Source organism: Branchiostoma lanceolatum, chromosome 8 (genome assembly GCF_035083965.1).
Source record: "Branchiostoma lanceolatum isolate klBraLanc5 chromosome 8, klBraLanc5.hap2, whole genome shotgun sequence".
In the NCBI taxonomy this organism is placed as follows: domain Eukaryota; kingdom Metazoa; phylum Chordata; class Leptocardii; order Amphioxiformes; family Branchiostomatidae; genus Branchiostoma; species Branchiostoma lanceolatum.
Genome location: NC_089729.1, coordinates 14,020,470 through 14,041,337, shown reverse-complemented (window position 1 = coordinate 14,041,337; position 20,868 = coordinate 14,020,470). Strand labels below are relative to the sequence as shown.

The following is a 20,868-nucleotide window of genomic DNA, read 5'->3' as shown; positions in this document are numbered from 1 at the left end:
TAAAGTCAGTTGACAAGCGGTTTTGTGATTTCACTGACAACGTTAACTTTGTAAAATAACATTAGTTCCTATAGCCCCTGTCGCACAGTCGAAGTAGCCTCCACCAGGCCTTCTTACGGGCGTATGGATCATAGAATTTGACAAATAAAGTGAATAATTGTTCAGTAGAGTCAGTGTACGGTAAGGGTAATGATTCCCCAACGCCTGCAAATGTTAATGGTGGTCAAACCTTCCTGGCAAATATCCCCCTATAGCTGGCGTGGTTAGTCTGCGTGGTTGAAGGCTACACCCTCTTTCTATTGCAACAAAATAGACCCCCTCCCCTGGTTATGCAATATCTTGCGGATGTATTTTCGGGATCGTCGTTGTTTTCAAAATGTCAGCATATGTTCTCTTTACACTCCTGGGAATAGTCTTTTCTTGCGTAGTCTGCTAGTTCGTTGTTCGTATCATTTGTCACCTGCGTAATAATATTACTACATGACACTCAATTTAAGAACAATAATGATCGCGTACGGTAATTTTTGTGAAGTCAGTACGAAGAAAACAATACAACATGCATGATGTTATTATAAACATAGGAGATTGTTCGCAGGTATTAATGTTGCAATTGATATTAATGTCATAAGCCGTCGCTTCGCCAGAATTTGAATGCTATCAGCGTCATCATATTTGTCAGTTATCATTTATTACACCCGTTGTATTCCGCTACATGTGACGTTAGATTATTTTTCACTTGCCATGTAATTAGAGGGCAAATATCATTTGTGGGCGGAACCACACTTGTTATGGGCGGAACCACACTGGGACTTCCCAGTAGGTCCATCTCTATCGGTCTTTGACGAATGCAAATATCTAACAGATAAACTTGGGTTGTTAATAACTTCGTCGAAGCAGTAGAAATCTAGTTTAGAAACTGAAAATTGATAAAATTGATATTTTCTAATAACAGAGGTGTACTCTAAAATGCTACTGTAACACCAAACAACCCCTATATTGAAATGGTGCGTTCTTGAGAGGTGCACCACCCACACGTACATGCGCAGATAGGATAAATCTTGCTAAGCACATCATTGAATCGGTCTCTTTTGACCTTTGCGTTCCGAGGAAGAACACACGACAACTAAACTCTCAGGTAAGGAATTACCGTAGCATAGTCCAATTTTTATGTTGTTGCTAAAGTTTCATCTATAAAGGTTCTGGATTTTGTAGTGCTTACTTAGAAATTTCTATGCTCTGTTCAGTTATTGTCGTTTTGCCACTTGGTCCACCTCTCTACTTCATTTCATTAATCTTGCTGCTATTGGAAGCCCTGATGGCTTAAAGAATGCAAATCTGAAATGTCCAGGGTTGACTATGATATAGTACATTTTCTGTCTGCAATTTTCTTAAGGTAGTCAGATGAGGTTAAGAAATGATGAAAAATGCGTGATTATATCACCTGTTGCTCTATCTCAGTGTGAAACACATTGTTTTTCGATTTTTGAACAAGAGGATTGCTCGAGCTCTGTACTGTAGCGTAGAAACCCAAATGGTCGGGAATCGTTACGACCAACACTAGTACTCCTTATACGTTAGAATCTTGGTTTCAACTTATATTTTATATTCTTTTGCAAGATTTAACCTCGTGTTTTCGAAAAAGTCCAACGATCTCGTGACGATCACGAGATATATTTTGAAGTATCGTGGGAACGGTTGGAGTCAGTGCGTATTGTGCTTCTGGGGCCGGACGTTGGGGCTCGTTGAATTCTTCCATATGGAAAGCATATGTGATGAATTTTATTTACTTGTATAATTCTTACATCTCATATCTACCCTTTAATCTACAGAGCAATTACCAACACCTCATATGGGCCCGTTTCCCTTTAATTTCTACAGAACAATTACCAATCATTTACGTTTGAGCACGGTCCGTAGGCAGCCCCACCTTCTTTCTATTGCAACAAATAGGCCCCTCCCCTCGTTATGCAATAAATTGCAGATGTACATTTCAGGTATCATCGTTAAGTTGTTTTCTGAAGGCAAAATATCAGCATATGTTTTTTTTACACTTCTGGGAATAGTCTTTTCTTGCGTAGTCTGCTGGTTCGTCGTTCATATTTTTTGTTACCTGCGTAACAATATTACTACATGCCACTCAAGTTAAGAACAATGATGATCGCGTACGGTAATTTTTTGTGAAGTCAGTACTAAGAAAACAATGCAACATGCATGATGTCATTACAAACGTAGGAGATTGTTCGCAGGTATTAATGTTGCAGTTGATCTTAATATAATAAGCCGCCAGGATTTGAATGCTATCAGCGTGATCATATTTGTCAGCTATCATTTGGTACACCCGTCGTATTCCGCTAAATGTGAAGATTTTTATTGAATCGTACCTGTGGGCGGAACCACACTTGTTATAAAAAGACACTTCCGAGTAGTTCCATCTCAATCGGTCTTTGACAAATTCAAATATCCTGTGGATAGGCGTCGGTTGTTAAAGACTTCGTCGAAGCAGTAGAAATCTAGTTTAGAAACTGAAAATTGATAAAATTGATATTTTCTAATAACAGAGGTGTACTCTAAAATGCTACTGTAACACCAAACAACCCCTATATTGAAATGGTGCGTTCTTGAGAGGTGCACCACCCACACGTACATGCGCAGATAGGATAAATCTTGCTAAGCACATCATTGAATCGGTCTCTTTTGACCTTTGCGTTCCGAGGAAGAACACACGACAACTAAACTCTCAGGTAAGGAATTACCGTAGCATAGTCCAATTTTTATGTTGTTGCTAAAGTTTCATCTATAAAGGTTCTGGATTTTGTAGTGCTTACTTAGAAATTTCTATGCTCTGTTCAGTTATTGTCGTTTTGCCACTTGGTCCACCTCTCTACTTCATTTCATTAATCTTGCTGCTATTGGAAGCGCTGATGGCTTAAAGAATGCAAATCTGAAATGTCCAGGGTTGACTATGATATAGTACATTTTCTGTCTGCAATTTTCTTAAGGTAGTCAGATGAGGTTAAGAAATGATGAAAAAGGCGTGATTATATCACCTGTTGCTCTATCTCAGTGTGAAACACATTGTTTTTCGATTTTTGAACAAGAGGATTGCTCGAGCTCTGTACTGTAGCGTAGAAACCCAAATGGTCGGGAATCGTTACGACCAACACTAGTACTCCTTATACGTTAGAATCTTGGTTTCAACTTATATTTTATATTCTTTTGCAAGATTTAACCTCGTGTTTTCGAAAAAGTCCAACGATCTCGTGACGATCACGAGATATATTTTGAAGTATCGTGGGAACGGTTGGAGTCAGTGCGTATTGTGCTTCTGGGGCCGGACGTTGGGGCTCGTTGAATTCTTCCATATGGAAAGCATATGTGATGAATTTTATTTACTTGTATAATTCTTACATCTCATATCTACCCTTTAATCTACAGAGCAATTACCAACACCTCATATGGGCCCGTTTCCCTTTAATTTCTACAGAACAATTACCAATCATTTACGTTTGAGCACGGTCCGTAGGCAGCCCCACCTTCTTTCTATTGCAACAAATAGGCCCCTCCCCTCGTTATGCAATAAATTGCAGATGTACATTTCAGGTATCATCGTTAAGTTGTTTTCTGAAGGCAAAATATCAGCATATGTTTTTTTTACACTTCTGGGAATAGTCTTTTCTTGCGTAGTCTGCTGGTTCGTCGTTCATATTTTTTGTTACCTGCGTAACAATATTACTACATGCCACTCAAGTTAAGAACAATGATGATCGCGTACGGTAATTTTTTGTGAAGTCAGTACTAAGAAAACAATGCAACATGCATGATGTCATTACAAACGTAGGAGATTGTTCGCAGGTATTAATGTTGCAGTTGATCTTAATATAATAAGCCGCCAGGATTTGAATGCTATCAGCGTGATCATATTTGTCAGCTATCATTTGGTACACCCGTCGTATTCCGCTAAATGTGAAGATTTTTATTGAATCGTACCTGTGGGCGGAACCACACTTGTTATAAAAAGACACTTCCGAGTAGTTCCATCTCAATCGGTCTTTGACAAATTCAAATATCCTGTGGATAGGCGTCGGTTGTTAAAGACTTCGTCGAAGCAGTAGAAATCTAGTTTAGAAACTGAAAATTGATAAAATTGATATTTTCTAATAACAGAGGTGTACTCTAAAATGCTACTGTAACACCAAACAACCCCTATATTGAAATGGTGCGTTCTTGAGAGGTGCACCACCCACACGTACATGCGCAGATAGGATAAATCTTGCTAAGCACATCATTGAATCGGTCTCTTTTGACCTTTGCGTTCCGAGGAAGAACACACGACAACTAAACTCTCAGGTAAGGAATTACCGTAGCATAGTCCAATTTTTATGTTGTTGCTAAAGTTTCATCTATAAAGGTTCTGGATTTTGTAGTGCTTACTTAGAAATTTCTATGCTCTGTTCAGTTATTGTCGTTTTGCCACTTGGTCCACCTCTCTACTTCATTTCATTAATCTTGCTGCTATTGGAAGCGCTGATGGCTTAAAGAATGCAAATCTGAAATGTCCAGGGTTGACTATGATATAGTACATTTTCTGTCTGCAATTTTCTTAAGGTAGTCAGATGAGGTTAAGAAATGATGAAAAAGGCGTGATTATATCACCTGTTGCTCTATCTCAGTGTGAAACACATTGTTTTTCGATTTTTGAACAAGAGGATTGCTCGAGCTCTGTACTGTAGCGTAGAAACCCAAATGGTCGGGAATCGTTACGACCAACACTAGTACTCCTTATACGTTAGAATCTTGGTTTCAACTTATATTTTATATTCTTTTGCAAGATTTAACCTCGTGTTTTCGAAAAAGTCCAACGATCTCGTGACGATCACGAGATATATTTTGAAGTATCGTGGGAACGGTTGGAGTCAGTGCGTATTGTGCTTCTGGGGCCGGACGTTGGAGCTCGTTGAATTCTTCCATATGGAAAGCATATGTGATGAATTTTATTTACTTGTATAATTCTTACATCTCATATCTACCCTTTAATCTACAGAGCAATTACCAACACCTCATATGGGCCCGTTTCCCTTTAATTTCTACAGAACAATTACCAATCATTTACGTTTGAGCACGGTCCGTAGGAAGCCCCACCTTCTTTCTATTGCAACAAATAGGCCCCTCCCCTCGTTATGCAATAAATTGCAGATGTACATTTCAGGTATCATCGTTAAGTTGTTTTCTGAAGGCAAAATATCAGCATATGTTTTTTTTACACTTCTGGGAATAGTCTTTTCTTGCGTAGTCTGCTGGTTCGTCGTTCATATTTTTTGTTACCTGCGTAACAATATTACTACATGCCACTCAAGTTAAGAACAATGATGATCGCGTACGGTAATTTTTTGTGAAGTCAGTACTAAGAAAACAATGCAACATGCATGATGTCATTACAAACGTAGGAGATTGTTCGCAGGTATTAATGTTGCAGTTGATCTTAATATAATAAGCCGCCAGGATTTGAATGCTATCAGCGTGATCATATTTGTCAGCTATCATTTGGTACACCCGTCGTATTCCGCTAAATGTGAAGATTTTTATTGAATCGTACCTGTGGGCGGAACCACACTTGTTATAAAAAGACACTTCCGAGTAGTTCCATCTCAATCGGTCTTTGACAAATTCAAATATCCTGTGGATAGGCGTCGGTTGTTAAAGACTTCGTCGAAGCAGTAGAAATCTAGTTTAGAAACTGAAAATTGATAAAATTGATATTTTCTAATAACAGAGGTGTACTCTAAAATGCTACTGTAACACCAAACAACCCCTATATTGAAATGGTGCGTTCTTGAGAGGTGCACCACCCACACGTACATGCGCAGATAGGATAACTCTTGCTAAGCACATCAATCCGTCTCTTTTGACCTTTGCGTTCCGAGGAAGAACACACGACAACTAAAGTCTCAGGTAAAGAATTACCGTAGCATTGTCCAATTTTTATGTTGTTGCTAAAGTTTCATCTATAAAGGTTCTGGATTTTGTAGTGCTTACTTAGAAATTTCTATGCTCTGTTCAGTTATTGTCGTTTTGCCACTTGGTCCACCTCTCTACTTCATTTCAATAATCTTGCTGCTATTGGAAGCGCTGATGGCTTAAAGAATGCAAATCTGAAATGTCCAGGGTTGACTATGATATAGTACATTTTCTGTCTGCAATTTTCTTAAGGTAGTCAGATGAGGTTAAGAAATGATGAAAAAGGCGTGATTATATCACCTGTTGCTCTATCTCAGTGTGAAACACATTGTTTTTCGATTTTTGAACAAGAGGATTGCTCGAGCTCTGTACTGTAGCGTAGAAACCCAAATGGTCGGGAATCGTTACGACCAACACTAGTACTCCTTATACGTTAGAATCTTGGTTTCAACTTATATTTTATATTCTTTTGCAAGATTTAACCTCGTGTTTTCGAAAAAGTCCAACGATCTCGTGACGATCACGAGATATATTTTGAAGTATCGTGGGAACGGTTGGAGTTAGTGCGTATTGTGCTTCTGGGGCCGGACGTTGGGGCTCGTTGAATTCGTCCATATGGAAAGCATATGTGATGAATTTTATTTACTTGTATAATTCTTACATCTCATATCTACCCTTTAATCTACAGAGCAATGACCAACACCTCATATGGGCCCGCTTCCCTTTAATTTCTACAGAACAATTACCAATCATTTACGTTTGAGCACGGTCCGTAGGCAGCCCCACCTTCTTTCTATTGCAACAAATAGGCCCCTCCCCTCGTTATGCATTAAATTGCAGATGTACATTTCAGGTACCATCGTTAAGTTATTTTCTGAAGGCAAAATATCAGCATACGTTTTTTTTTCACTTCTGGGAATAGTCTTTTCTTGCGTAGTCTGCTAGTTGGTCGTTCATATTTTTTGTTACCTGCGTAACAATATTACTACATGCCACTCAAGTTAAGAACAATGATGATCGCGTACGGTAATTTTTTGTGAAGTTACTAAGAAAACAATGCAACATGCATGATGTCATTACAAACGTAGGAGATTGTTCGCAGGTATTAATGTTGCAGTTGATCTTAATGTAATAAGCCGTCGCTTCGCCAGGATTTGAATGCTATCAGCGTGATCATATTTGTCAGCTATCATTTGGTACACCCGTCGTATTCTGCTAAATGTGAAGATTTTTATTGAATCGTACTTGTGGGCGGAACCACACTTGTTATAAAAAGACACTTCCGAGTAGTTCCATCTCAATCGGTCTTTGACAAATTCAAATATCCTGTGGATAGGCGTGGGTTGTTAAAGACTTCGTCGAAGCAGTAGAAGTCTAGTTTAGAAACTGAAAATTGATAAAATTGATATTTTCTAATAACAGAGGTGTACTCTAAAATGCTACTGTAACACCAAACAACCCCTATATTGAAATGGTGCGTTCTTGAGAGGTGCACCACCCACACGTACATGCGCAGATAGGATAACTCTAGATCTTGCTGCGCACATCATTGAATCGGTCTCTTTTGACCTTTGCGTTCCGAGGAAGAACACACGACAACTAAAGTCTCAGGTAAGGAATTACCGTAGCATAGTCCAATTTTTATGTTGTTGCTAAAGTTTCATCTATAAAGGTTCTGGATTTTGTAGTGCTTACTTAGAAATTTCTATGCTCTGTTCAGTTATTGTCGTTTTGCCACTTGGTCCACCTCTCTACTTCATTTCAATAATCTTGCTGCTATTGGAAGCGCTGATGGCTTAAAGAATGCAAATCTGAAATGTCCAGGGTTGACTATGATATAGTACATTTTCTGTCTGCAATTTTCTTAAGGTAGTCAGATGAGGTTAACAAATGATGAAAAAGGCTTGATTATATCACCTGTTGCACCATCTTAGTGTGAAACACATTGTTTTTCGATTTTTGAACAAGAGGATTGCTCGAGCTCTGTACTATAGCGTAGAAACCCATATGGTCGGGAATCGTTACGACCAACACTAGTAATCCTTAGAATCTTGGTTTCAACTTATATTTTATATTCTTTTGCAAGATTTAACCTCGTGTTTTCGAAAAAGTCCAACGATCTCGTGACGATCACGAGATATATTTTGAAGTATCGTGAGAACGGTTGGAGTTAGTGCGTATTGTGCTTCTGGGGCCGGACGTTGGGGCTCGTTGAATTCTTCCATATGGAAAGCATATGTGATGAATTGTATTTACTTGTATAATTATTATAACATAACATAACATAGTGCTCGGATAGGAGGCATATTGCCTATAAGATCCGCGTCTTAAGCTAAAAGTTTGGAGTTTGTGATTAGAGTTTATGTTGGGCTGGGCGAGTACTCCAGTCCCCTCCAGTGGTTGTCCAGTTTTGACTTGAAGGTGTTCACAGTTTCGGCAGCTACAACATCCGCGGGGAGGCTGTTCCATGAGTTGACAGACCTGACACTGAAGCAGTTCGACCTGGCCGGCTTCTTAGCTTGAGGTTTGACCATCTTGTATGGGTGGCCTCTGGTGCGTCTGTCAACATTGAAGTTGAACAGGCGGCTTGGGTTAACACGGTCGAATCCTTGCACGAACTTGAACACCTGTATCATGTCACCTCTCTTACGGCGGTGTTCAAGGGTTGGAAGTTTGAGGCGGCGTAGTCTCTCCTCATAGCTGATATCGGCAAAACCAGGAACCGTTGAAGTCGCGTCGCCTTGTGCTGTACTCTCTCGAGCAGTTGCTGGTCACCTTTGTAGTGTGGGCCCCATATGACGTTTCCGTATTCGATTATTGGACGAACCATGGTTTTGTACAATATGGGCACAGTTTTCTCATCAAGCCGTTGGAAGCTTTTCCTGATGAGACCAAGGGTTCGAAAAGCTTTGCCAGCAGTGGCGGTACAATGGGCGTGGAATTTGAGTTTATGATCGACGGTTACACCAAGGTCACGCTCCTCACTGGTCTCATCTAAAATGTGACCTTGCATCTCGTACTCTTGTTTCCATACCCAATGTGCATTCGTTTACACTTCTCAATGTTGAAGCTGAGCTGCCAGTCGTTAGACCAGCCTGCCAGGTTGTTTATGTCCCCTTGCAAGACAGCTGTCTCCTGTGGAGAGTTCACTCGGCGAAACACCTTAGCGTCATCGGCGAAGAGATTACAGGTGCTACTGATACATTCAGGCATGTCATTAATGAAAACAACAAAAAGAATCGGTCCAAGGACGGATCCCTGGGGAATTCCACTTGTCACAGCGGAACAGTCAGACATTTCGCCGTCAACACACACTCGCTGTTTCCTGTCCGTTAGGAAAGCCTGGATCCAGCCGTGTAACTTGCCCCTGATTCCATACTGGCTCAGTTTGTACAACAGACGTGCGTGAGGCACTGAGTCAAAAGGCACACATGATGACAGTAGGCAGCATATGACGGAATTGTTCTCGCGAGAATGGCGCATGTCACACGAGATTGCGCGAGAACACACGTGAGCTCGGAGATTAAGGTCGCAGAACACAGTATTAAATGGGCAATAGTAGTTCGGGTATGAAGTAGTGCGTCACATTACTTGAAAAGGCCATAGTTTTTCTTCTGTGCACGTTAGCGAGGCTGAAACTGTGGTGAATGGTAGAGGAATACGTCAGTTTTGAGACAGTACGAGTTTGATTACGATGTTTGTTCGGTCGGGTTGGATTCGCGCCTGGATATTGTTACCGCCCGACTACTGTAAGTCGCCTGCAGTACGGTGACCTCCGCCGGGCGGCATATCAAAGTGGCTTTTAAAAGAGAACGAGCCGGCAAATTCAACCTTATTTTGCAGATATTTTGTAGATTGAACCTTGAAGTCAAGCATATAAAAATCTGGTACCCTAATTCTGCACCTTTCTATAAATTTTCAAGCGTCGAAGCATCTCACCTTGGGATCCTTAACTATATAAATCCCTATAGGAGAAATACTGTGGTCTGCAACCTTAACTGAATCTGGGACTCAGAGCTTGACACGATCTGGTTCGAGTCGGACTGCACCGATTTCCGTCCGATATTTCCCCCTTTTGCGCGCCAGTTTTTCCCACCGACGCCCGTACTACTCCTCTGACTCTCGCCCAGACCTCTCTCCCCGAGACCAGCAACCTTTACAACCGCCGTTCCTCCACCTTTCAAGTATGTACGGAGCAGGTAAACGGAAAACGAGGCCCCCGGCGCGGTTCGCACTTTCCCCCACCGAAGAGCCTGACGAGCACGGATGGCACTCCACGCCGGCCGCCAGGTTGACGGAGCAGCTGCACAACGAACTCTTAGACGTGAGCAAGCAGATGGAACAGATGAAAACCGACTTGGGCATTCAGGAGGCAGAACTTGAGACGGCGAAGACCCCCCTCCCCATTTCTCCGCGGCCACGAGAAGACGACGTCACGGATCACAGGGCCATCTTCCCAGGGGGCTTAGCGGCGCCCAGCTCCCAACAAGATGGCCGCCGCCAGCAGTCGAGTGTTCCCGTCGGCGTGCAGAGGCACTTCGCGCCGTCTCACAACAGCGTGCCCACCCTGCGGGAGGTGCGGGCCTTCCATGCCTTGCACAGCAACCCGCCACCACTTGCCCCAAGACTTTCAACCGGGCAGCAGGCCTCCGACGGTGCACTCGGATCTGAGAAACGCCCTCCCCCCGAAAACCTTCAGTCCTCCCCGGACGGCGATCCACTGTTCTCAGGTAAAAAAACTTTCCAGTGGCTTATCAAGGAAGGCATACGATAGAGTGGTTAGGGAAGTCAATTGGCCTCATGAGTTCGTATTTTCGGCCTCCAAACCAGTCACCCATGACTCCCTAACATGGGATCAATTAGTTGCAGGCGAAATGGCCATTATCTTGAGCCCGAACACAAATCCCAAGGAGAGCCGGAACCGGGGCCATATACTGAGGGGTCTGATGCTCGACATCCCCACATATTCTTTCATCGGTATCAGAAACTTTTACAAGATTTTGTGGATCCATGTCGAACACGGACTCGTCACCATTGACTCCGAGACCACCACAGCAGAAGTGCATAAACTCAAAGAATCTACGGAATCCCTCAGCTGACTTTGGTAGTGCAAGCAGTGTGCAAGCCAGTCATGGCCAAACAGCCTACATGGATAGAGCTGCCGGGCCAAGAACCACGTATTGTTACAAATACAAAGGCAACACATGCTCCTTCGCCACGGACCATATAGCTGCCTCAGGCGTGTTGCACGTCCATGCATGCAAGTTCTGCTCCAGACATAGACCGGGAGAGGATGCCGGGCACCCGGCAAGTTACTGCCCACACAACAAGGACCGGGATGGTCAAGGCAACTACGCAGCGGCGCGGGACAATTTCTGACTAGGCCCTGTTCACAACATAGAACTGCCCAATCTGGAAAAAACACTGATTGGACTCACAACTTCCAGCCACGTCACCAACCCCCCATTTCCGCCCCTCCCTACACCAAAGGTCAGCGCCGTACGCCCACGCCCTGCCCCAAAGCCCTCATGCACCAAGATGGCGAGTACCAACCCAAGACCCCTCGCACTGACACCCCCAGCACCCACGTCAGGGAACCCCCGCCTTGAAGACCGTCCCTTCAAGCCCTCACGCACCGAGATGGCGAGTACCAGCCCAGGACCACTCGCACTGACGCTCCCAGCACCCACGTCAGTGAATCCTCGCCCCGAAGACCGTCCCGTCAAGTCCGCAGCCACACAGATTGCGAGTCCCTCTCCCGCAGTTGCAACCACAGCACCCACGTCAGTGACTCCCCGCCCCGAAGACTGTGCCTTCAAGCCCTCATCCGTCCAGACGGCTAGCGCGTTCCAGCAGCTCCCCACCCTGAAGTCCGCAGCCACACAGATGACGAGTTCCCTCCCCGCAGTCTCAACCACAGCACCCATGTCAGTGACTCTCCGCCCCGAAGACTGTGCCTTCAAGCCCTCATCCGTCCAGACGGCTAGCACGTTCCAGCAGCTCCCTACCCTGAAGCCCGCAGCCACACAGATTGCGAGTTCCCTCCCCGCAGTCTCAACCACAGCACCCACGTCAGTGACTCCCCGCCCCGACGACCGTGCCTTCAAGCCCTCATCCATCCAGGCGGCAAGCACGTTCCAGCAGCTCCCTACCCTGAAGCCCGCAGCCACACAGATGGCGAGTCCCTTTCCTGTAGTTTCAACCACCAGCGCCCAGCTCAGACAGCTAGTCCCACCACCCTCGTCGGCAGAGCAGTATGCAGCATGTTCATTACATGAAGTCATCCATGCCTCAGATGCAACCACAACAACGCCAAAAACCTACAGCAAGGCCGTAGATCGCTACATCGACAAGGAGACCGGGCATGGAGCCACACAGGGGCCCTTCCAGTTACCGCCGTTCGGAAGCGACTTCATCACATCCCCACTCCAGACCGCCCAGAAACGCGCCGAAGGTATCGGCTAGGAGTTGTGGATCTCAGTTTTCCCCCAGGGTCCGCGGTCAACAACGGTACCGCGACCAAACAATATTTAGGCGACCCCTGCACGACAACAGACAAACTTACCTCTCATCGGAGTCTTCTTGGCGCCTTCGGTCTGGCCGTTGACATCTGTGATGCATAAGAACTGTACCATCACTCGCGAACTGATTAAAATGATGTCAAGTGCCAATTCAGACTCCGTCTCTTCGAGTGAGAACAATTAGGCACACATGATGACAGTAGGCAGCATATGACGGAATTGTTCTCGCGAGAATGGCGCATGTCACACGAGATTGCGCGAGAACACACGTGAGCTCGGAGATTAACTGAATCTGGGACTCAGAGCTTGACACGCCACCGCCGTCCCCACATCAGACTCATGTCATGCAAACTTTAAGTATCAAGCATTGTGTATAGTTTGTCAGTTAAGCACTCTTGTTCTACCGTCTCCGACACATTGTAAGTTACGCACATGTGGTAGTGAGTAGTTTAGTTCACTTAAGTTTGCACCATCGTTCCGAGCTTAAACAGTGACAGCGACAACCCCTATGGGCTATGTACACAAGACTGAGTCTTGCAGCCATGTATATAGTCAGTGCGAACACTGAAGCTCCCATTTTAGACGCGAGGCAGATCCGGGCAGAGCCTGAGTCACACTCACCTGCACCTTTTTCTGTATATATTGTATATGCCACCTGTTAAATACTGTGTTTGTTGATACCAGTCGCTCATCAGAGAGAAGAATGAGCCCACACTGTACGTGAAGTTGACTGTTTGTGATTTGGGACAGAATATGTGCACTCGTCCCAGTGCTACCGCACGATTTTACCTCGTATCAGCTTTTAACTTCATGCTTTGGCTAGTTACTGCGTTTAATGTTCTCCCAGTTCAGATTTTACACTGGCAGAGCCAGTTACCTCTCTTAGTTAATGACTGATTTGTATTATAGAATCTAGTCTCGTTATAGTCTGTTATATTAAGAGGCACGCTAACTCCATCCTAAGTGGTTACTCAACAGGTATCCCGTGACCTGTGTAACTTCAGTTACCCGCCTAGTTGCAGTACTAGGCCGTTGACATCTGTGATGCATAAGAACTGTACCATCACTCGCGAACTGATTAAAATGATGTCAAGTGCCAATTCAGACTCCGTCTCTTCGAGTGAGAACAATTCGCCTTTCTGAAGTCAAGGTATATGGCGTCCAAGGGTTCACCATCTTCTACCGCTCGAGTCCACTGGTCTATGGTGGCTATCAGTTGTGTTGTACAAGATCTGCCAGGCACAAAGCCATGTTGCTGGTCGCAGAACAGTTCATTCAGCATCATGTGGTCTACGATCACGTCCCGGATAACAGATTCGAAGAGCTTCACAATGATGGATGTGAGACTAATCGGGCGGTAGTTTCCGGGTTCAGTCTTCGGTCCCTTCTTATGTACAGCAGTTATATGGGCGAGCTTCCATTCATCTGCCAGGCGGCCTTCATCTAAAGACTTACGGAGGATGATGGCGAGTGGTTTGGCGACTCCTTCTGCGACCTCAGCCAGGATCTTGGGGTGCCACCCATCGGGTCCGGGGGACTTCCCCTTCTTAAGGTTTCTCATTTTTTTTCAACATGAGTTCAGGGGTAACTAGGACGTCCTTCAAGGGAGGCAGATAGTATTTGGCTTCCATCACTGGCATGTGGTCGGTATCTTCTTTCGTAAACACACTGCAGAAGCTTTCTCCTTATTGCTACTTGTCATGGTGCCGTCTGTCCTCTTCAGGTCTCCGATAGTAGTTCTTGTTTTCAGACGGGAGTTGACATACTTCCAAAATGACTTTGGATTCTGTTTTATGTCCTGGACAAGGTTGGATTCAAACTCGTATCGGAGTCTCCTGGTGAGCCTTCTAATGTCGTTACGTATAGCAGCGTAGCGGGCGTAGTCCACCACGTCTCTAGAGGCAGTGTAACGGTCCCAACTGGCCCGCTTCTTCTTGCTTAGTCTCTTGACTTCTGATGTGGTGTACAAGTTCTTCTTGCACGCCTTCTTTCTCGTGTTGGGAATGTGTAAGTCAATGCTGGCCTGTAGGATGTCCTTAAAAACACTATACGCCTCGTCGAAGGACCTGTTCTCAAGCCTGGAGTCCCAGTCAGTACCGGATAAGTCCGCAACCATATTGGCATAGTCGCCGCGGTATAGGTTGAGTCTTGGCTTTAGACTGTCCCTTCTGTCAGTGTATAGCTTGGTTTCAAATTGTATCCTTATATGGTCACTTAGTCCGATGCCTGGAAGGTACTCAATTTTCTCCACCATCCCATCTTCATTGGTTAAAACTAAATCCAGAATGTTCGGTGACTCTCCTACCCTGTACCTAGTCGGCTTGAAGACATGCTGGTACAGAAGATTTTCGTGCATACAACGTATAAATTGATGGGAAGGGCGAGTCTCGTTTGCACATGAAGTGACTTGTTTCCAGTCAATTTCAGGGTAGTTAAAGTCTCCTGCGATTATGAGGTGTGTGGGATTTGACCCCACAACTACTTGGAGAAGGTGTATCAAGTGCTCTGTAGACATCCTTTGGTCACATTATATCTCATATCTACCCTTTAATCTACAGAGCAATTACCAATCACCTCATATGGGCCCGTTTTCCTTTAATTTCTACAGAACAATTACATGTACCAATCATTTACATTTGGCCACGGTCCGTGGGCAGGCCCACCTTCCGGCCCAGACGAAAGCTAAAAAAGCTGACACTCAGGCTAGAAAGACACATCTATGATCTTGAAAAGCACATGTTAGTGGCTCCAAGTAGATGTCTGGGCTCCAAGCAGATGTCTGGGCTCTAAGCAGATATTTGCGATTCAAGCAGATGCTGGGACTCTAAAGCAGATGAAGAGAGCTTTAAGCAGATCGCTATTTGGTGAAAGATCTGTTTTCTGAGTGACTGCCGGGCTTCGAATTCCTGACTGTCTCTTACTACCCTCTGTGACTCTGATGGTTTACAACAGGAAGATGTAAGACCGCCATGTTGTGTGGTAGTCTGTCACAGTGTCTGAAAAACCGACACAAAGGGGCTTGGAAAGTTCATGAGAAGGAATCCCCGAGTACGATCGATGTGTGCGAGCAGATATCCTGCCCATTAGTCCTCGCGAATACTTGTAGCCACGTTCTTATAAAAGAACAGGGGTGTTAACACCACCGCCCGTCACTGACGGTTTTTACGTACGTAATTTTGACACGGAAATGATAACATAAGCGATAGGGCACTTGATAGGTATTGGAGGAATGAAGCCGCTTTATTTTCTCATTCATGGTTACGGAGTTATAGCTGACCAAAGTTGACAGTTTTGCCGCCCATACTTAAGCATGATAGGCCAATGGCACAGGTCCAAAAATCAATCTCTTTACCAGAATTTTCAAACTTTACTTTCAAACGATAGGGCACTTGGTAGGGATTGGAGGAGTGAAGCCGCATTATTTTCTCATTCATGGTTACGGCGATATAGCTGACCAAAGTTGACAGTTTCGCCGCCCATACTTAAGCATTATAGGCCAGTGACACAGGTCCAAAAATCAATCTCTTTACCAGAATTTTCAAACTTTACTTTCAAACGATAGGGCACTTGGTAGGTATTGGAGGAATGAAGCCGCTTTATTTTCTCATTCATGGTTATACGGAGTTATAGCTGCGACAGGTCTTTTTTGACGGTTACAAACCACAATAATGCCCTTTACGACCTAAAAATAGCCTGCCATGGCGGTAAAAAGGTTACCATTAGTATATCTTATATCTACTGGTGACATTAAACTACCAAAGTCGAAGACAATGTGCGATTTGACAATTAACTACGTATGGATATTCTTGTGCGACAGCAATATAATTGTGCACGTTAACGGAGAATGTACCCCGACTTGTAGCGTATGTACCCCGGCGTATGTTCCCCGGCTTGTAGCGTTTGTACGTACCCCAACCTGTAGCGTATGTACCCCGACCTGTAGCGTATGTACCCCGCAACCTGTAGCGTATACGTATGTACCCCGACCTGTAGCGTATGTTCCCCGGCTTGTAGCGTATGTACCCCCGACCTGTACCGTTTAAATGGTCTTTTCCAAAGGAGCCAAAGTAGTCTGAAAGGTCCGTAGTCCGTACCCAAACATTAACCCCGAATTATAGTGTATGTACCCTGACTTGTAGCGTATGTACCTTCGACCTGTAGCGTATGTACCCTGACTTGTAGCGTATGTACCCCCGACCTGTAGCGTATGTACCCTGACTTGTAGCGTATGTACCCCGACCTGTAGCGTATGTACCCTGACTTGTAGCGTATGTACCCCGACCTGTAGCATTTCCAATGCAGCCAAGCACCCCAACCTTTACCCCCGACATGTGGCGTATGCACCTCAACTTGTAGCGTATCTACCCCGACCTGTAGTGTTTGAATGGTCCTTTTAAACGGAGCCAAAGTACTTTGAAAGGTCCGTACCCAAACTTTTACCCCAAATTGTAGCGTATGTACCCCGTCTTGTAGCGTATGTACCCCGTCTTGTAGCGTATGTTCCCCGACCTAGATCGTAAAAGCCACGGTAGTAATAGGATTGCACCCAGGCTTAAGCCATAATTGTCATTGTTACTGCTGGTGTGACCCATGTAATGTAAATTGGGCCTAATTTGATAGAATGTCTCTGATGATGACAAGGGTAAGTATCACATGGGTGAGAATGGATTGTTAAAGATGTCCACAAGGTAAAGCAAGCATCCTCAATTGAGATGAAGTATATAATTGCTTTTTCAAGTAGCCAATACAGCACGTGCTACTGCAATGCGGCTTCGCAATCTTTCATTTTGAAACTAAAAATCGGAATTTTCAACAGCAACAAAAATTCTCTCAGGTATGTAAGGACTTAACATCGCGTCGACGTCGTCCGCCTTTTATTTGTTGCTGGAGTTGTTCTCAGGTTCTGACTCTATAGAGCTTACTTAATTTTGCTTCGCTCAGTTGTTGTTTTATTGCCATTTGGTCCACGTTTCTACTTTAGTTCAATTATCTTGCTGTACTTGGATGTGCTGATGAGTTAGAATGCAATTTTGAAATGTACAGGTTTGACTATGACATACGTACTATTTTGTACGGTGAGCAATATTTGGTGTTTAAGATATATAGTTTAGCAGATATATTGACATGGTGAAAAAGGATAGGTCAGTTTACCTGTTTGTTATCTCCATGAAAAATGGAGATATAGTTTTGTGTGTGTCTGTGTGTGTCTGTCTGTGTTTCCGGACTACTATACTGTAGTCAGCATAACTCAAGAACCTCTGAATGTATTACGATGATATTGGGTACGTGGGCGGGTGTTGTGAAGCCAAACATCAAGGTCGATTTTTGGCCCCCTGGTATGTGACCTTGGTACTGCAGCGGAACTTCCGTTTTTGTATCTTTTGACCTGGACCTGAGTTTTTGGTGGGAGATAGCTTGTAATGTAATAAAGAAGTGGTGTAGGTTTGGGCTAGTCTCCAAGCAGACCTACGAGTTGCAAAGACCGTATCCAACTGGCCGAAGGAGTTTTATAGCAACCCAAGTTGCTATAAAAACTCCTTTTGCCAGTTGGATACGGTCTTTGCAACCCTTAGGTCTGCTTGGAGACTAGGTTTGGGCCCCATAGCAGCTTGCTATAGAACTGCAGGGGCGTCATTTTGAAAATCCTCTAAGGAGAATAACTGAACAAAGGAACGACGGATTTCCATGATAAGTTTGGTACTTTATGTCTTCTCTAGCTGAGTATGAGGGACGTTGTTTCTGCATGGTTGAAAGCAAGGGGATTGCTCGATCTCTGTAATGTAGCGTAGAGACACGAATGATCGAGGACGGCTATAAATGTAATCTTTTATCCCTTGATGTCTTGGGATAATCTTATTTTTCTCCGTTTTCGGCATTATTATTAGTTGGCCTCGCCTTTTCGACAAAAGCAAACGGCGGTAGATTTCCTGTCTTGTTGATCAACAGATGTATTCTGAGGTATCGTGGGAATGATTGGTTTGAGTACGCAGTTATTTTCAGGACTGTGGTTTTCGTGTCATATATTTCTCTAATTGGGAATCATTTGTGACGAGTTTTAGTTGATATACTTAGTAATACATACTTCTTTCCCTTTCAATAGGGGACAAGTTGCTTCCCTACAAGGCAATTAATTACCAACTATATAGACGTTGTCTTATGGTCATGACAGAACGCCCCACATTCTTTCCCTTGCCACAATTTGAAAGACGACCCATCCCGTCGTTGCGCAATATTTAGCTGACGTAGCAACGCCCACTGCGGCTGACGACCATGATTGTATCCTAATAGACGAAAATCCAGCATTTACTCCCGTGTACAGTCCGGCTTCTCCTAGACTGTTCTTGTGCAATCAAAACCTGACAGCTCCATCGTAAAACTGCAGAGTCCATATTTATCCCCATAAAAAATTGAGATGTTCATGGAGATATAGTTTTGGGTGTATCTGTCTGTCTGTCTGCCTGCCTGTGTGTCTGTCTGTGTTTCTGGACTACTGTAGTCAGCATAACTCAAGAACGTCTTAATGGATTACAATGATATTTGACATGTGGGTAGGTGTTAGGAAGCCAAAATTCAAGGTCGATTTTGGGCCCCCTGGTATGTGACCTTGGTCCTGCAGCAGAACTTCAGTTTTTGTATCTTTTGACCCGGACGTGCTATGGTCTTGATTTTTAGGTAGCAAAAAAGTGGTGTAGGTTTGGGCCCCCTAGCAGCTTGTAGGATATGCAGCGTTTTGACTCTTTCTTGAGGAATGTTTTACTGTAATGACCTTTTGGTAACGTATAGTAAATAGCCTCAGAAATAAAATAAAATGTGTTTACATTTTTGCCGGGTACACTCACGTTGTATAGCTAGTTTTCTTTAGTGACAAAGCCGGCGTTTTTGTTTGTTCTGTAGTTTGAAAACCTCGCAACTAAAAGCTGGGAGATTTCTTTAAACTGCGTTTTTTTAAATAATAATTTTATCCTTATGAATATGTAACTAGGTAACACTGTTGTATATAGTATACAGCCTGACTTAATGGTAGTATGGCTATAGCTATTATGATTACCGTAGTAACACAATCATATCAGTTATTACCTCCGTTAAAACGGAGGTATTGTAGTCTGTTGGACTATGTTTGGACATTCGTTGGTTTGTTAGATGTGGTGTGCATTTACATAAAGCAAAATGCTGTTGTAAGATATATGTATTTGTAGACGGAATAATTCAAAGCAAAAAGAGACTTTAAGCATCTTTCTTACATAGTTTGGCCACACACATAATACTTTACATGCATAATTTTTAATTTAATACTAGATCTGAAGTATTGTTCTCGGAAGTGAATCAACTAACAATTGTATCATATTATCATTTCTGTGCTAGTTTCCTGATCTGGAACCTCTTACCAGTTGACGATCGATTGAACACGAGGGTCCAACCATGCGTGTAGCAGTGGGATTGTGCGTCCTGTTTGCAGGGTTTTCTGCCGTGCTTTCGCGGTCGTTTGAGTACGTTCACTTGGAGCCGGGCCAGAGTACAAGGTGAGTCTACACGTACATATATGTGCACGGTAATCTCTTAGCAGACGCATAGGTCTGATTGGCTGGCCAGTGCGAAGGGTTTACGGAAAACGCTGGGTTGTCTACCTGGCCTGTCTACCCTGGACTGTCTCCATTAGATGCCAAACCCCCATGCATGCTCTTGGGCCCAAAAGGGTAGACAGCCCAGGATAGACAGTCCAGATTAGTGCTGCGTACCTAAACGTAACATCAGGTACAGATACAGGTACCGGTACAGAGGTTTAGGTACAGGTCCGGACCTGTACCTGTACCTGAACAATCTGAACAATTAACATGATGATAGTGTTCTTATGAACTTCTTCAATAATGTCAGTATCTTTATTCAAAGAAAATAACTAGGTTTTCTACCGCCAAACTCCCTTGGCCTTGCTATCAAAACTCCTGGCCTGCCTGAATGATCTGTTGCATATTAGTTACGCTGTTTCAAGGTGTCACTTTGGTCATGTTTGGTGTTGTAAGTGCCCATGGGGTCAGGAGATCAGTCACAAAATAAGCACATATTTGGTGTAAATTTTTCTACCGCCAAACTCCCTTGGCCTTGCTATCAAAACTCCCGGCCTGCCTGAATGATCTGTTGCATATTAGTTACGCTGTTTGAAGGTGTCACTTTGGTCATGTTTGGTGTTGTAAGTGCCCATGGGGTCAGGATATCAGTCACAAAATAAGCACATATTTGGTGTAAATTTATATCGGTACAGCACTGGTACTTCATGATCCGGTATTTTGGACCTGTACCTAATCAGTTTTTATGGTACAGTACCGGTACACAGTACCGCGGCGGGTACGCAGCACTAGTCCAGATAGATCTAGTTTCTGTAAACCCCCAGTGCGAA

General features: G+C 43.9%; 3 protein-coding genes across 5 annotated transcripts in view; 2 read left to right on the top strand and 1 right to left on the bottom strand.

The window, feature by feature from the left end:
* The first annotated feature begins 3,893 nt into the window (after positions 1–3,893).
* The window catches only part of LOC136440274 (tripeptidyl-peptidase 1-like), a 30,210-nt gene continuing 13,235 nt past the window's right edge, over positions 3,894–20,868 (top strand). The window contains exons 1-2 of one of the 3 annotated variants that reach the window (XM_066436207.1): positions 3,894–4,347; positions 19,839–19,996. In XM_066436207.1, the coding sequence (XP_066292304.1) occupies positions 19,896–19,996 (101 nt within the window). In that variant the 5' untranslated portion in view covers positions 3,894–4,347; positions 19,839–19,895. Of the gene's footprint in view, positions 4,348–7,496; positions 7,567–10,570; positions 10,686–19,838; positions 19,997–20,868 lie in introns of those variants that run through there. The other 2 variants (XM_066436206.1, XM_066436205.1) reach the window with 2 other exon arrangements.
* On the top strand, positions 11,494–12,420 carry LOC136440665 (mucin-7-like). Its single transcript, XM_066436761.1, has one exon. It carries the CDS (start codon positions 11,494–11,496, stop codon positions 12,418–12,420), a length of 927 nt encoding a protein of 308 aa, XP_066292858.1.
* On the bottom strand, positions 14,107–14,832 carry LOC136440664 (uncharacterized). The gene has a single exon (XM_066436760.1). The coding sequence runs from the start codon at positions 14,830–14,832 to the stop codon at positions 14,107–14,109; it is 726 nt and encodes a 241-aa protein (XP_066292857.1).

Bases quoted from the DNA above. Each gene is read 5' to 3' on its own strand.
- LOC136440664 (XM_066436760.1), bottom strand. From the start codon at position 14,832: ATGCACGAAAATCTTCTGTACCAGCATGTCTTCAAGCCGACTAGGTAC.
- LOC136440665 (XM_066436761.1), top strand. From the start codon at position 11,494: ATGGCGAGTACCAACCCAAGACCCCTCGCACTGACACCCCCAGCACCC.